This window comes from Exophiala xenobiotica, assembly GCF_000835505.1.
Source record: "Exophiala xenobiotica strain CBS 118157 unplaced genomic scaffold supercont1.3, whole genome shotgun sequence".
NCBI classification, from domain to species: Eukaryota; Fungi; Ascomycota; class Eurotiomycetes; order Chaetothyriales; family Herpotrichiellaceae; genus Exophiala; species Exophiala xenobiotica.
In genome coordinates, this window is record NW_013562492.1 from 3,313,078 (window position 1) to 3,327,394 (window position 14,317).

General features: G+C 52.6%; 6 protein-coding genes across 7 annotated transcripts; 1 reads left to right on the forward strand and 5 right to left on the reverse strand.

The window, feature by feature from the left end:
- Window positions 1–33: 33 nt before the first annotated feature.
- PV05_05468 (uncharacterized protein) lies at window positions 34–2,796 on the reverse strand. The gene is made up of 2 exons (XM_013461977.1): window positions 741–2,796; window positions 34–659 (listed from the first exon to the last, which is right to left on the reverse strand). Exons 1-2 carry the CDS (start codon window positions 2,323–2,325, stop codon window positions 391–393), a joined length of 1,854 nt encoding a protein of 617 aa, XP_013317431.1. The 5' UTR covers window positions 2,326–2,796; the 3' UTR covers window positions 34–390.
- A 293-nt stretch (window positions 2,797–3,089) lies between these two features.
- Window positions 3,090–6,238, reverse strand: PV05_05469 (uncharacterized protein). The gene is made up of 2 exons (XM_013461978.1): window positions 5,938–6,238; window positions 3,090–5,883 (listed from the first exon to the last, which is right to left on the reverse strand). Exons 1-2 carry the CDS (start codon window positions 6,152–6,154, stop codon window positions 3,209–3,211), a joined length of 2,892 nt encoding a protein of 963 aa, XP_013317432.1. The 5' UTR covers window positions 6,155–6,238; the 3' UTR covers window positions 3,090–3,208.
- A 272-nt stretch (window positions 6,239–6,510) lies between these two features.
- PV05_05470 (uncharacterized protein) lies at window positions 6,511–7,533 on the reverse strand (the record flags this gene model as incomplete). The annotated part of the gene is made up of 1 exon (XM_013461979.1): window positions 6,511–7,533. The coding sequence occupies one exon, from the start codon at window positions 7,531–7,533 to the stop codon at window positions 6,511–6,513; it is 1,023 nt and encodes a 340-aa protein (XP_013317433.1).
- Window positions 7,534–8,231: 698 nt separating this feature from the next.
- On the reverse strand, window positions 8,232–8,609 carry PV05_05471 (uncharacterized protein; the record flags this gene model as incomplete). The annotated part of the gene is made up of 1 exon (XM_013461980.1): window positions 8,232–8,609. The coding sequence occupies one exon, from the start codon at window positions 8,607–8,609 to the stop codon at window positions 8,232–8,234; it is 378 nt and encodes a 125-aa protein (XP_013317434.1).
- Window positions 8,610–8,977: 368 nt separating this feature from the next.
- PV05_05472 lies at window positions 8,978–11,540 on the forward strand. Of its 2 annotated transcripts, XM_013461981.1 has the most exons (3): window positions 8,978–10,145; window positions 10,273–10,607; window positions 10,807–11,540. In XM_013461981.1, exons 1-3 carry the CDS (start codon window positions 9,768–9,770, stop codon window positions 10,973–10,975), a joined length of 882 nt encoding a protein of 293 aa, XP_013317435.1. In that variant the 5' UTR covers window positions 8,978–9,767; the 3' UTR covers window positions 10,976–11,540. The 2 variants fall into 2 exon arrangements, with proteins under 2 accessions (XP_013317435.1, XP_013317436.1); XM_013461982.1 differs by having other exon boundaries at window positions 10,273–11,540.
- PV05_05473 (uncharacterized protein) lies at window positions 11,471–13,623 on the reverse strand (the record flags this gene model as incomplete). Its single annotated transcript, XM_013461983.1, has 2 exons — window positions 11,471–13,499; window positions 13,553–13,623. The coding sequence occupies 2 exons, from the start codon at window positions 13,621–13,623 to the stop codon at window positions 11,471–11,473; spliced, it is 2,100 nt and encodes a 699-aa protein (XP_013317437.1).
- Between the last annotated feature and the right edge of the window lie 694 nt (window positions 13,624–14,317).

Here is a 14,317-nt window from a genome sequence, read left to right on the forward strand (position 1 = left end):
CAATATCGAGCATCACGCAGGGCGAGTATCGGTGTCAACTTGAACGCGTTCTCCATATCGATTATTGTATTTGAAAAGTCTCAACTCGCAACCACAACATATATCAGATGAGATGAGATGAGACGGGTTCTCTCCAACGCCATCGCTTGCTTTGCCCAAAACACAAAACACAGTACGGAGTACCTCCATAACATATAGCACGATAAGGCTTAGTTGAGCTGCGCTCATTAGCAACGAGCCATCTCTCGCTTCTTTCTCCTGGACGCCAACCAACGGTTCATCGTATCAACTCTAGGCTCCCTCAATTCAATCTCGTCCATTTCCGGTCCACTCCCTGCCCTCAGAGATACAGGGCGAGAGCCGAGAGACAAAATGGAGGACAGTCAGTGTCTACTTGGCAGCGAACCTTGACCGGGCCCTCAACGCAGCGCCGAATTTCCACAGGACGAAAATGCCAATGATGCCACCGACCGTCAAACCCGCGAGCAGACTCACACCGCGTCCGACGCCGAGATTGTGGAACAACGGACGTGAGAAGTGGATCGCGCCCGCGGCGATGGATGACCGCGCGAAATCGTTGCCCGCGAACAGACTCGCCGCGAACTGCGGGTACGTGAGCGGGATGTAGATGAATATACACTGAAACAGTATGAATATTCCTGTATCGATCCTTTGTTAGCCCCAAATTCGTTCTACCAACCGAGTTGTTGAAAAAAAGAGGGGGACGGGAACAAACATACCGATTGTGAATATGACGACACCGATAGTTGGCACGATCCAGTGGATCTTGGGCGACGAGTTGCCCGTCCAAGCAAAGATGAAAAGACCAACTGGTAACAGCAAACTGGCCGGCAACGCAGGGATCAAGCGTCTCTCGGGCTCACCCAGACCCTTCGTCAGGATCTCCGGCTCAAACACATAGCGCAGGTACCAAACGTACAGCACGATGGCGATACTCACGCCCACCGAGATACTCAAAAAGATCAACCCGATCTGCCCGGCGTTCATGCCGTACCCGTGTGTCGGGCTGTCAGGGTTGCCCGTCGCATACACGAGCGGGAAGACTTCGAAGAACGAGTAGAAGATGCTGTACATCAATGCGGTATACAAGCTCGTGAATAACACGGCGGGGTCGAGCGCGTTGATTTGCACCGGCCGCCAGAGATTGCCTACGACGACTTCGTTGACGGACATTTTCTCCTGGTCGATTTCGGACTGCGACTTGAGGTTCGGGTTACCTGTGATCTTGCGCAGGCGTTGCGCGCGACGGAGGAGGATGTTGCTCGCGGAGGTTTCGGGGAGGAAGAAAAGAAGCGAAATGTACACCGGGGCGGCGAGCCAGACGATTTCCCAGAGCGACCAGTGCCAGTTTGTGGCGGGGACGGAGAAGCCGGATATGAGAGGCCCAAGGGCAGGTCCTGCAGTGGCAAAAGCGGCCCAGCCGGTGAGAAAGTAAGGCAGCTTGAGCAAGGAGTAGATATCCCCGATCGACGCACCGCCGGTCGCCAGACAAGGGCTGCCGAAGAAGCCTTGCAGAAACCGCAGAACGACGAGGGCGGGGAAACTGTTCACCACGGCGGTGGGTATGGAGAGAATGACAAAGATACCCAGTGTGATCATGTATGGTGGGTTACGGCCAATCAAGGGGATTTCGGAGAGTGGACTGAAAATGAGCGGTCCGATGCCGTAGCCCAGCACATACATTGACAGACCTAGTGCGGCGACATTAGGCGATACGCCTAGCTTCTCGACGATGTATGGCTCTGAGGGTGTGAAGATTGCAGAACCCATGTAGACAGCCAGAGTGTAGAGGTAGATTTGTAGCACGACGACACCTTTCTTGCCGCGCGACCAATTTTGAGGGTTCTCGGGGTCATCAGTGGTATACCAGTCGACCAGGATTGTGCCGTCGGAAGTCACGGCAGGCTGAATAGGTCGACTGGGCTGGTTTTTCAGGGTTTCTTGTCGTGTCGCATTGGTGTAAGCTGCTTCGAGGTCTGCGCGCGTGTTGACTTGACTGAGTTCAGGTCTTGTCATGATTTTGGAAATCGTCCGGTCCGACAAGGATGCTAGTGACTCGCGGTCTGCAGCTGTTTCTGCTTTGGTGAGGGCATCCTGACCCTGGGGTGGAATTTCAAGCTCCTTTTCGGCGGCTGGTGATGTAACAGCGGGTGTTGTAGAGCCGGACGTGATACTTTTGGACTCTCTTTGGTAGGATTGCGGACATTGGAAGTTCGGTTCTTCTTCCGCATATCGAAAATACTTGTTGCCAGTCGCCCAACGGATTACTTGGCCCACAGGGGCATCGCGTAAAAGGGCGGACATGATGATGAAGTCTGGGGTGGGTTGCAAAGAGAAGCCGACACTTCAGCACAGGAGAGGTGGTAAGGCTCTGTACGACCTTTCTCAGGCAGACGACGAGTGATACGAGAATGAAGATGGGAGCCGGATGCAAAGGTGCAAAGGGAACGATACTATATACCTTTCAATCCATACCTACTAGAACCTGGTAAGCAACCCTGAGAAGCTCGACCGTGTCATTGGTGCCGTATGATCACTGTCGGATCTCGCAGACATTGACAGTCATTGCTGTGTTCTGAATAATCAAATCCAGGGCATTGAGCAGCGGGAAGGTGCAAGACCCAGTTGGCGGGTTGAGGGTAAGCCAGCCGGAGCATCAAAACGCGCCGTAGGCTTCGCTAATGCAGCTCGATGCCGATATGGGAATGGCCAGTCGGTCGAACAATGCACTACAGCACATGGAAGTAGGCGTTTAGCTTATACATCCGGCCGAAGACGAAGGAGGAAGACGAGGAAGAGAGAAATGATGACTGGAGGACGAAAGGGTTTGACTCAAGAACAGGTTCGACCGCGCGAAAAATGACCAATCACAAGGCCGAAATTAGGGTTTGACCGATGACGAACGCCAAGAGCAGCCACTCTTTGTCAGCATGCGATGATTGGTCAATGGCCGTATCTTGTCCGCCAAGAAGAAATACTTGCCAGATCAGGATGATATAGAACATTAGTCATCACGTCGAGCCCGGCATAGAGTCTGGACTCTGGACGCCTGGCGGGCCTCGACTACGTGTTCGGGACTCTTTGACTGTCTTGAAACAGGTATCGCTGCACTGGAGCGTACTACGTAGTAGTACCTCTCCCTCCGACATATGTAAGCCATTATGTAAAGTGCGCCAATGCAGCCATTTCAGATAGCCCATGCCTCCACATCATCGCCCGGATGGATGAATGGCTCATCAATCTGCTTGATACCAAGATCCCCACAAAGCACACATTGCTCGGCGACTAGCCCATCCAGTTCTTGCACTAGCTTCTGCCGTTGTACCCCGACGCTCAACCCCTGGTTGACTTCGGTTTGAAGATCCTTGATGCGCTTGCGTTTGCTGGTTCCCGAGCTTTCCAATACTCGCTTCCCAAGACAGTCGCTGTGAAAGGCGTGCTGACATGGGAACACAAAGAATTGACGGCTCAGCACCGGGAGGGTGCAGATCCAACATCGCTCACCTGATTCGACAATGGCGTAGCGATGGTCCAATGCGGCAATCTCGGCCTTGATCTGTTCGGCCGTGTGTTGGGAGAGGTCCATTTCCTGCTTCAGGCTATCAATGTGCCGCGAGTATTCCTCCAAAGCTTCGCAGATTTCTTCCTTGAAATCGTCGATGACCACGAAATCAGGGAATAGCGGGATCAGGTCTTCAATCTTGAGCAGTTCGCACCGTTTCAGAAAATTGATGGCTTCTTTGATGGATTCAGCCTCTTTGATTTTCTTTTCCGCGATCAACAACCACAACTTCTTCCTCAGCTTGTCATTTCCCTCCAGTCGATCTGCTACGATAGCAGCCAGGTCAATATCATCATGTTCTAGAGCGAGTTCGACAGCTTGCTGATATTGTCCCATCGCGCTGTAGATATGCACACAGGACTGTACCCGACCATGCTGGATGCAAAGCCTCAGTGCGAAATCCGCGTCATACAGAGGAGGAGACGGCTGGCTCTCCAGGTAACTCAGCAGCGCACTTTCCGAAGACGAAGAATGTGAGGCCATGATCGAAATGAGCGCATTGTGTACAGATGCCGGTAGCTCGAAGTTGTTTGTCACAACAAAATTCAGATATCGAACCGCTTGGTTCTGGGCCAGCGGCACATTGGCTGTTTCGTTATATGCGAGAAGCGCCGGAATCATCTTTTGTGCATCGATGTTGCTTCGTCGCATAAGAATCTCAACCAGCCCAGTGGGCACATGAGTCATGAGCACATTGCTGTACCGGTAGAATGTCTCTGGGTTGCTCTGCTTGTTGAGCACCGAGAGCGCTTCATTCCATTTTTCTCGTTGTACCCAGTATGACAAAACATAATCATAGTCTGTGATCGTGTTCGCGAAAAAGAGAAATTCCTCTTCTCTGTCGTGACTCGCTATCACCTCGTATACTGTTTTGGCGTCCAGATCCGATTTATATTTGGTCACAAAATCTTGGTACTCGCTTCGTGTCTGCTCCAAGTCCCGCTTCGCACCGCCTGCGTCAGTATTCTCGAGCAGCTCTGCTTTGGTAGCCACCATATCGTCGAGAGAGTTCAGCTTGGCCATGAATATCTGGATTAGCCATGTCGCAATCATGACTCGCTGCATGATGGAGGATTTCTTGTACGTCCCAAGCTTGGCCATGAGATATTTCCTTAAAGCATCTTCTTGTCCGTTGTCGATGAGCGAGAGGCAGACTTCTTCAAAGGCTTTGCTACTTCTTCCCCAGACGCTGGCAGCTTCCATATATTGTCCTTTGCTAGAGAGATAGTCTCCAGAAGCAGTAGCAACGGAATCCTTCTGTGCGGTCCCTTTGGCGTATCGCAGAGCAGCATCATAGTCTTGATTCTGAAGCATGATCTTCCAAATGTCTCGCTCCTCGTCGTGTGCCACAACTTCGAAGATTTCTTGACTCGTGAAAAGCCAATACGTATTCTTCTTCTGGTCGGCAACCAATCCAAGAGCACTTTGTCCCGCTTCTAGAACGGTCTGGTCGTATACGACGCTACCATCTAGACGATTGACAGCAACGATGCGACCCTCGGCAAGGGCCAGAACATGCCATTGTGATAAGATCACCGACGCTATCGGGTCTTGAATGAGCTTTCTCCCTCCACGAGCAGACATTGTTTCTGGGAAGATGGAACGAGGGTGCAATTTAGCCTCCCTGAAAATTCGGCCGCCTAAGTCGGATGTCGCCGGAGACGTAAGCAATTTGCCTGTCAGTACTCCTTGAGAATATAACCAAGCGAAGCTCCTGTCCTCTTCTGCTGCAGCATCTGGCAACTCGGGCGACACTGATAAGGAAGACGGCGCCGTAGAGGACGCGCCCGTTGTTTCGTGCGTGCTAGGAGTTTCCTTCGAGAACAAATCCGCATAAATCGATGCAGAGCCTTCTCTCCCTCGTCCACCTGTCTTCCCGATCCAATGGTATAATCTTGAGTGCGATGCAACCATGACCCTCCGCGTGTCAGACTTGCCCTGAACCGTTTCAGCCCAGAGGCCTGTCACGGCTCCTTCTGGTATTTTCCATACATGAGCAGAATACCGTTCTTCGCGGCGGTAGAACTCCGATGCCGGTTCAATGTAGATCTCGTGGATGTTTCCATCGGTGGCTCCAACTAAAATCTCGCGCGTAGAAGCTGTGGGTTGGGAGGGATTCCAGGCAATGGATTCGATAGAAACGCCTTTCAATCGCGACAGAGCTTTTGGCTGCTTGGACTGACTGTGAAGGTAGAAGTTCTCTCCGAGGGTGGTGCTGATGATAAGATGCGAGGCAGAAGGATCGAGAAACATGCGTCGAATGAGGCCAACCTCGCTGGTCTTCTTAGGAAGGTCAACATCTGGGAAAAGCAGTCAGCAGTACGGACGTTGTTGAAGACTGAAATGGTCCTGACCGTCGATGTCCGAGGGGCTTTCTAGGTCTATTCGGAGGATGCGACCCGTAGCAAGTGCGAGGATCAGCACGTTGTTGGCGACCTGGCCAGCGACGAAATCCGAGGCGATGTTGAACTGCAGTTGGACGCGTTCGACATTGAAAATAGGCAGGGCATTTTCGACACCTCCTTGTGCCATGCCTTTGGCCACGTATCCTTCTTCCAGATCCAGCGCCATTGCGCGCCGCTCAAGTCAATGTTAACGCATGGTTGTCGATAAGGCTATCCTGTAGCAGGAGGCAGCTGCGCTTGAAGTCGGACAGACCACGGCCACGCGGAGCAGCAATCGAAGTTCGAGTCGCAGTGGGAGCGAGGCTGCGTCATTGCACGTGACGAACTTTCTCCCCGCTGACTAAGTATGTTATTTTGGCCGTTGTGGACCGCTACAGCAATCATCCTGGCTTGTTGTATGTTGCATCTATGTGGTGGATTGGTGGCAAGCAGAAATCTACCTGACCTGCTGGACATGCTACAATAATGTACTGTACGAAGATACTGATTGTTAAATATGTAAGCTTTGATTACCTCATTTCCTCACTGGCTCTCCACTCGCTTGATCAATTCCTTGAGAGCAGACATCGTCTTTCCCTCAGCCTCGCCGTAGGAGACGCATGCATTGAGCAGTTCTCGGTCCTGGACATTGACCTTACCACCGTGATGATACTTGTTGAAGGCCGAATAGTCAAGAGGAAGCATCTGCTTCTCCATTCCCGCAAACTGCGCCGCCAGGCCCGTGCCGGTGATCGTCGCTGCCGCTTTCTGGCCTGGCTCTCCCAGAATGCTAAGCCCCTGGATTTCTCTCGCAGCCTCGACAGCAAGGTTCCACACTTCCCCCATACTGTCGATCTCCTCGTACTTCGGCCAGCCAAGCAGATCGCACGCTGCAAAGACAGGGAACAATGGAATTCCGAACACAGCAAGTTGCGCCGCAGGCATGACCACGCACGTTGACAGTCCACTAGCATTGTACAACTCTGCGAAACCCTCTGCCACGGCGGGAGAGCTGTCGTCGACGATGAAGCCGGGGCCGAGCGTGTCCCTGTAGGCTTGATCGGCCTGTTCGAGAAGCGTTGAGTCTGTCCCTTCATGCAGAGGCAATGTCACAGCCCTGGGCGCATACGCGTGGATGAGGAGCAGACCGTACGTCACTTGATCTCCGCTGATGCCGGAGACCTCAATGAACCAAGACCTCAAGTCGATGAAAGCGGTGGCGAGAACAACTTTGGTCTGGGTGCCACGCACTGCATCCCCTATCATCTTCACCAGACTTAGACCGACTTCGCTCCTCAAGGCGTGGGCATCCAGTGTGACAAAGATATAGTCGTAATCCGCCCCTATGATCTTGGACGGATCAGTAATATGTTTGTAGTCCGTGTACGTCTTGAGCTGATTGTCGTCGTAGGAGTAGAGTACTTGGGGACGTTTCAACTCTTCTTCGCGATGGGGGCGAACGAGGAATGTTACTTCGGCTTTCGCTAGACTGAGGATGTAACCAACGACCAGGCCCATGGAGCCTGCCCCCACGATCAAGACCCGACAACTGTTTTGCTCAGTCATGGTTGTGACGAGTTGTTTGGATGTTTTTAGCTGCCCTAGGTCTCAAGGTGCAAATTGTGACAACCTGGGCAATATGCAGGCGAGTCGGAAGCTTGTTGAAGGGCCTTCCATCTCTGCAGCGACGTGTGTTCAGTTTAAATATGGTCGAGAAAGTGAATGTCAGCCATAAGGACGTGCCGTTTCGCTAACAACGGCTCCATAATGCCTTGTGAGTGATAATGGCCTTGTTTCCGCCAGCGGACGAATTGGTCCGTTTCGTTCTTAGTCACTTTCGGCGTGCATAAAATGAGTATATCTGATATAGCCAGTCAAAGTCAAGACTGATTTCGGCATTACTCGTTGATTGTCATTTTCGACGAGCAGGGTATCAACGCTGGGCGACATGGTGAACGGACATGATGGACGGACGGATGTCATGAGCTAAGGCAGACGAGACCGAGACACGATTGCAAACACAATAAGCTGGGCTTTTGAGGAGACTCAGATCTGCTTGCATGCCACTAGTTAACGCGCCTGTGCAACCACCTTGTCCACTCATCAGCTCGTGCTCAGTCTGCAATAAGGAGATCCCCTCCACGCAGTTGATTCTGCTGCTTCTGGAAGATACAAAGGGTACTCGCACCATGTGTCAATTTGGTATTACACTCTCTGCCGTCTTTTGCAGGGGGTTCTTCCCTGAACCCCTCAACTTTTCCGTATTATGCTTTTCCCGTTTTCTCAACGTTGTCCTCAAATTCCAATGCCTCCTCAACGATCTGATCGGTCAACCCTGGGACGGTCACGTCTGGCACGTACTTGCTGTGACTTTCGCGGTGAGTAGCAGGCCCGTCCATGAACTTATGGGATTTTTCGGCGAGTTCATCAGTCAGGCCGGGACCGGTGCCTTTTGCGCTTCGCATGAAGTCGTGCGCAGCTGTTGCAGCATCGTCAGTAACGCCGCTGCTAGAGCGTCGAATGGTGCCCGACATGAAGTCGTGAGCGGATTGGGCAACGTCATCAGAGATACCACTGCTTGAGCGGCGGTGACTGGTGCCCATAGGTGCAGCGGTTGCTGGTGTGGCATGCTTGGAGGTCATCTTGGTAACAGTAGTCTGTGTGGTATCTCTGCAAGTTGTCAACAAATTGAGCACTTGTCTCTGTCAATGTCTCTCAGTCCAATGTTAGTTCGACTGCTGCAGTCATATATGGTGTGAGCGTGACCTTGAGGGGTCGTGTGCCCGGGAGTCAAGGGTCAACGCGGGGTTGATTTGACCATCCGGCCTCCTCGTGTTTGGACAGGAAATGAGGAACGTGACAGGAGGGCAAGCAGTTCATGATTCGCTGGGCGTGGTGTGAGAGCAATTGGCGATCTCTCGATGCCTGAAACGCGGAAAGTCATTTCCGTCTGATTGATATAGCAATGTTTATCAGGAGACACCGCCGTGCTTGGTCCTGATGGGAACACACTTGAAGCTGTCTCTGAAAGATGAAGACCGTAGACTGTCTCGGAATGCGTTTATGCGACATCGCAAAGATCCTGAGTCTTGAACGGGCACTTCTTTGAGAATAGGCAGGTCGCTGTGAGTCTCCGACCCAGTCTCGTCCTGGACGCACAGCATGTTACGCTGGCGTCAGACCCTTAGCAGACTGCATCAACACAGTGCATGATGGTGCCATGTGCTCAGCCAGGAATGCAGAGAGTTGAACATGTTCATGGGTCTTGAATTACCTGAAAATATCGCCCGTAAGCCCAACCGGCTTTTCCCGAGTCATTTCGGAGGCTTTCAGGTTCCTCCATCTCGTCTCGGCTCATCTCATCTCACTTCTTCGCCCTTCAAACCGTGGCGAGGAACACTGGGGGTCAGACATGAGAAGATCAAGATTCTACCGCTTCCACTGATTGGAAGGACACTAATTAGTATCCCCATTCTATCTGTACGGAGTATCCCAAGAAGATTGCAACCGATCGAAATGTTCTTGGGCTCGGCTCCAAATCAATGACCGAGGAGCGACAGCCTTGTTCTATCTTTATTCATGATACAAACATCGACGCAACATCCAGTCCCAGCACAATTATTTTCCTAGATTTCAAATTTGACGACATTCATTCCTTGTTATACTTCTTCGGCGAATATCTGTCCTTCGGTCTTCTCGACAGCCATTGCCAGCATCATTCATCTCTCGTCCTTCCCGCACCGCTTGAACGTGGGCAACCATACCTGCAGCCCTCAACCACATAGGATTCAACTGGCAACATGGAATCGATACCCACCAGCGGCACACAGACGCCAGCTTCTACCATGTCATCGACAACTGACGAGACCAGCGCTTCCAGCGTTTCGGAGAAAGAAGCGGCCACCATCCACACTGTCAGAAAGTTGGACTTTTCTAGCCTTCAAGACCTGTTTCCCCTGGCTCAATCCTCAGCCGAACACCCTGAACCATCGTCCTTATGGTACATTCTAACCACGGCCGTACTCCTATCGTTCCACAAAGAAAGGCTCACAGGAGCCTTGTGGACGTATCTCGCCACCAACACCGAGTCTCCTCAAACCGAAGAACAACTCCTCGGCATCGCACGCCGAATCCGCGAGTCCTGCCTCAAAGCAAGTACCCTCGTTGGATTTCCCAGAGTAAGCATCCCCTTGTTCCACTACTTTTGCACACTTGTCCGCTCCTTCCCGGCGCTGTCGACCCGATCTTAATGGCGACTTCTTTTTATCCTGTCCTGACCATACTGGAACCTGACAATACCCCTAGGCAATAAACGCCCTGTTCTCTCTACAGACCTCTATCACCACGACCCACCCTTCTCTCTCCAGCACTTTGGCAACCGACACATCCCTCCGCGCCCCTCTCGATCCAACCGCCAAATACGAGCGTGGGATGTCCTTCTTCCGGCAAATCTACACCAAACACACCACACGCGTTCTCTCCGCCATGGACAGCACCTCCGGCGGCGACCTGACACATTTCGCGATAAACTGCATCTACGGTGAGCTTCTGAGCGAGCACACCATCATCGGCGCCCAGGAGACCGGCCTACTGGAATTCGTGTGCTGTCTGGCCGATGGCTGTGGGCCGCAGGCTAAAGGGTAAGTCAAGATATCCCGATCTCTTGCATTTCCCAAATCTTCTCCGTCAGACCAAGCCTTCACGCAAGTTCCCATCCAGTCTAGAAGCAAAGGCCAAACGCGCCTGTCACTCTGCGAAATGACTCCAGGTGTGTTGTGTTGAGCCGAGGGTAATTCGGAAGAGGGCAGCGAACACGCGCTAACCCAAGCGGCGTGATAGACATTTCTTTGGCTCTCTGAACCTGGGCGCAAGCCACGAAACGCTCCGCGCGACTGTGCGCCTTACGGAGGAGATAGCGCAGCAATTGGGGCTGGCCTGTCCGTGGAAGGATGTGGATGTATGCGATGATTTTACATTTTTGGACAGGATTATGCTAGTGTCAGCGTGAGCGTCAGCATTGCAAAAACTAAGGAAATGGCCGATTGGTGATGCCATTTGCCCGTGATTTGAATGTGCCGCTTTAGCAATCGGGCATGGGATGGCGACGCTCGACCTGGGGAGGCATGCACTTCGGATATAACCAAGCGCACGACGAGCATGATGCGGTCCTGCTGTCGAGAATGGTACTCGGCGCCTACTGTGTCTTCGTGGTGACGCACGTATTCTTACTTGTCTTCACTGGACACACGGGCCCCAGCTGGGACAGTATCAGCGAATTGCTTATGCTTGGCTTGATGAGTCGCAAGGCGGGACACCTAGGCCTGCATGCAAGCGTGGGGATAGAGACATTGAATACATTGCGCGAGCCGGTCAGTGTCAAGGTCGACGATGAGGGGCTTGTGGATTTGGTCTCCGAGAAGGACGTGGGCGGCAAGGTTGGGGGAATGGTCTCCTGCTGGTTACCAGGTAATAGGGTTCATCGACGCTGCCATTGCTCATTCATTTATATAGACATCAGCGAGACTCTCTTGGCAGCTTCCTCCACTCCGCCCTGCACGTCCACAATACCCAGCGCGAAGTCTTCTAACCTGCTACTCCAATGCAACCCATCCGTCGACACCGCACATTGTTGTTGGATATTGTTGCCCTGAAGATGTGACCAAGGCTGAGTTTTCGGTCGAGTCTGCGTGTACTGGCCGGAACTTGAAGTCGGGGCCGCGCCTGCCACGATTTGTGTTCGGGCTCGCTCAAGTCTCGGATGGTTTTGGGCAACAAGACCAGCATGCGAACGACCGTGCTCTAGATGTTGCACAAATTGCTTGGTTTGCTGACGGTGCGGGTATGGTAGACTTGTTTCGCTAGCATTTGTCGAGGACGAGTCTTCTGAGGGATACGGCGAATTTGTGCCCGACGTTGACATGGATGTGTCCTGCGCCGCCATATCAATTGGGGGCAGGAAAGAATCGCCGGTAACGATGAATGCAAGTGCATCAACCATCAAGTCCGTGCTGAGATGGTCTGTCCCATCGCCCAAGCTGATATCCTCAATGTTGAAAGTCGATGTTATTACTCCCTGCGACGTCTCTCCTACGGCGATATCAGGCACACCCATACCCATGCTCCGATCGCGGATCTCCATCACATTCTTAAGCACCAACTCCGCATGTTGGGAATCCCAAAGCCCATCGCGGGAGTTCTTGATCAGAGGGTGGGAGAACAGCCGGCAAGCCGTGGCTAATATCTCCTGGTTGGTGGTTTTCATGCACAGGAAGTATAATGTCCCGATGAGGAATGTGGACAATGTGTAGGCTCGTTGCGACGGGAGAGGTAGCGGGTAAGAAGCGCTTGCGGAGCGGGATGCTGCGTTGCTTGCTAGTGAGAGGAGGGTTAATACCTTGGAAAGGGCTGTGCGGAGGGTGTCTTCGTCATTATCAGTGTGTCCTGTGGCATCGGCAGAAATTGGAATATTCTCCTCGATCAGATTATGGAAGATGTGGAAGCTTATCTGCAAGAGCAGGAATTGTTGCAGCCGCAGCCGCAGCTGCCACCCGTCTTCTTGGGTACTGCTCTCTGGGACGTTCAAGGGCGAATGAGCGGGGGTCCTATCAAGGCCTCTCAGTGTCTGATGGTATTTCTCAAATTGTTGGCGCAACACTGCCCTTTCGTGCAATAAACCCTGAGGAAGCTCTTCCGATGATTTGCCTTTGTGTTCGACATGCAGGATCAATTGATGAAGGGTCCAATTCTGAAGTTTGGCCAGAATGCGTTCAGCGTGGTCAAGATCTTGGAACGAATCAGGCACAACCGACAATGCTCCTCGCGTCTCTTGAGGAGAGACGAGTACCAGCGCCGGAAGACGACAGTCATCATACGAACTCGCTTGGATGTCCAGACGTTCGAACAGAGATGTCAGGTGCACGAGCAGCGGGTCAGCAGCCCCATTCCCTTCGGATTGAGTTCGCTTCAGCAGCCTCAACCCGCTGTCGAGGTGCGATATCGCCTGTCGCGTATCGCCGAGGAGCGACTCCAAGGAGTAGAATATGACGCTGCAGATCAACGCAACATCTGGTGAGGCATCGGACCGTGCGAGGTAATTCTTCAGTTGCCCGTAACATTTGCCGACCATAGTTATGGTCTCGACGTTCAAACTCGGCTGATCCTTAGCATTGGCGGAAAACGATCCAGAAACGAAGTCCCTGTGCAAAGAGCTCACAGCGACAAGGCTACTGCGGATGACGGGTTGATCTTGACTTCGCTGGAGGATCAATTCGGTCCACAAGGTTGGGTCGGCGTAGCTGGAGAGGTTCCATGCGGCTTGACAGCAATAATAGTGCAAGAGCTGTCGATCGGCTTGACTTCCGGGGACTTTAAAAGGGATGCTGTACGATGCAACGGAGCTTGGATTGTGAGGCGAGTTCCGTGCCCCTGAAGCAGAGTTGGTGGGGGGTGTCGGATAACCCTCGCATTTCCTGCTTGACCAGGTGCAGTTCTCACATTCCGGCCTGTTCTGATCGCATCTGATGTGGCGGGCTCTGGGAGAACGGACGTCAATGTTGGGTCCGGAACACCCACGGGGTATACTTACTTGCACGTGAAACATCCTGATCGAGTCTTAGGTGCACTCTTCCGTGGCTTCCTAGCAGACAGTTTGTCCATGTTGGCATCAGTGGCAATGGGGCACACGCAAGCGGTATGGACAAGAAGGGACACCTTGGGAGAGACGAAAGTCCGAGAATTGAGGGCGGTCGGTGGACCTCGATTCAAGAAAAGGGTCAAGCATGTACGATTTCTGGCTGACGCAAGAAGAACAAAGGAACAAGCTGAAGACCCTGCTGAAGATCAAGAAGAACACGAGCCTCGGACCCTTTTCAGGTGAACTTGCAGATGGATGATGGTGCTCAGCCTTGCAGCTGCAGACTTACAGTACCTTAGGTTCCCATGGCCTCCCCACCAGCCAATCCTAGGGGCCACCCGCCGAGGGGCCCATTTTCCCGAAGTTCAAGCGTACGGACAAGCGAGCATTCGCTTCTTCTCGTTCCTCTCTAAACTAACCCCATGCCATCATTTGAACCATACTACTAGTACCTTTTGTGGCGACCAGGATGCTGCCGCTATCCAATGGCCAGGGTCTATATATCGCAGAAGGGCCTCAGCCCATGCAAGGCCACCATATTGAAGTCCGTTGCCTGGTCGAGGGTTTCACCAGAAGATAGCGCGCAAATATACTTACCCTGTCAATGAGGGTTCCCCGGTGGCAGTGGCCGACCACTAGTAACATTATCAATCAACAGAGGTGCTTTCTCAGCCCGCGAGGTACATGTATAAAGACGCTGCGGTAGGTGCTCGAGTT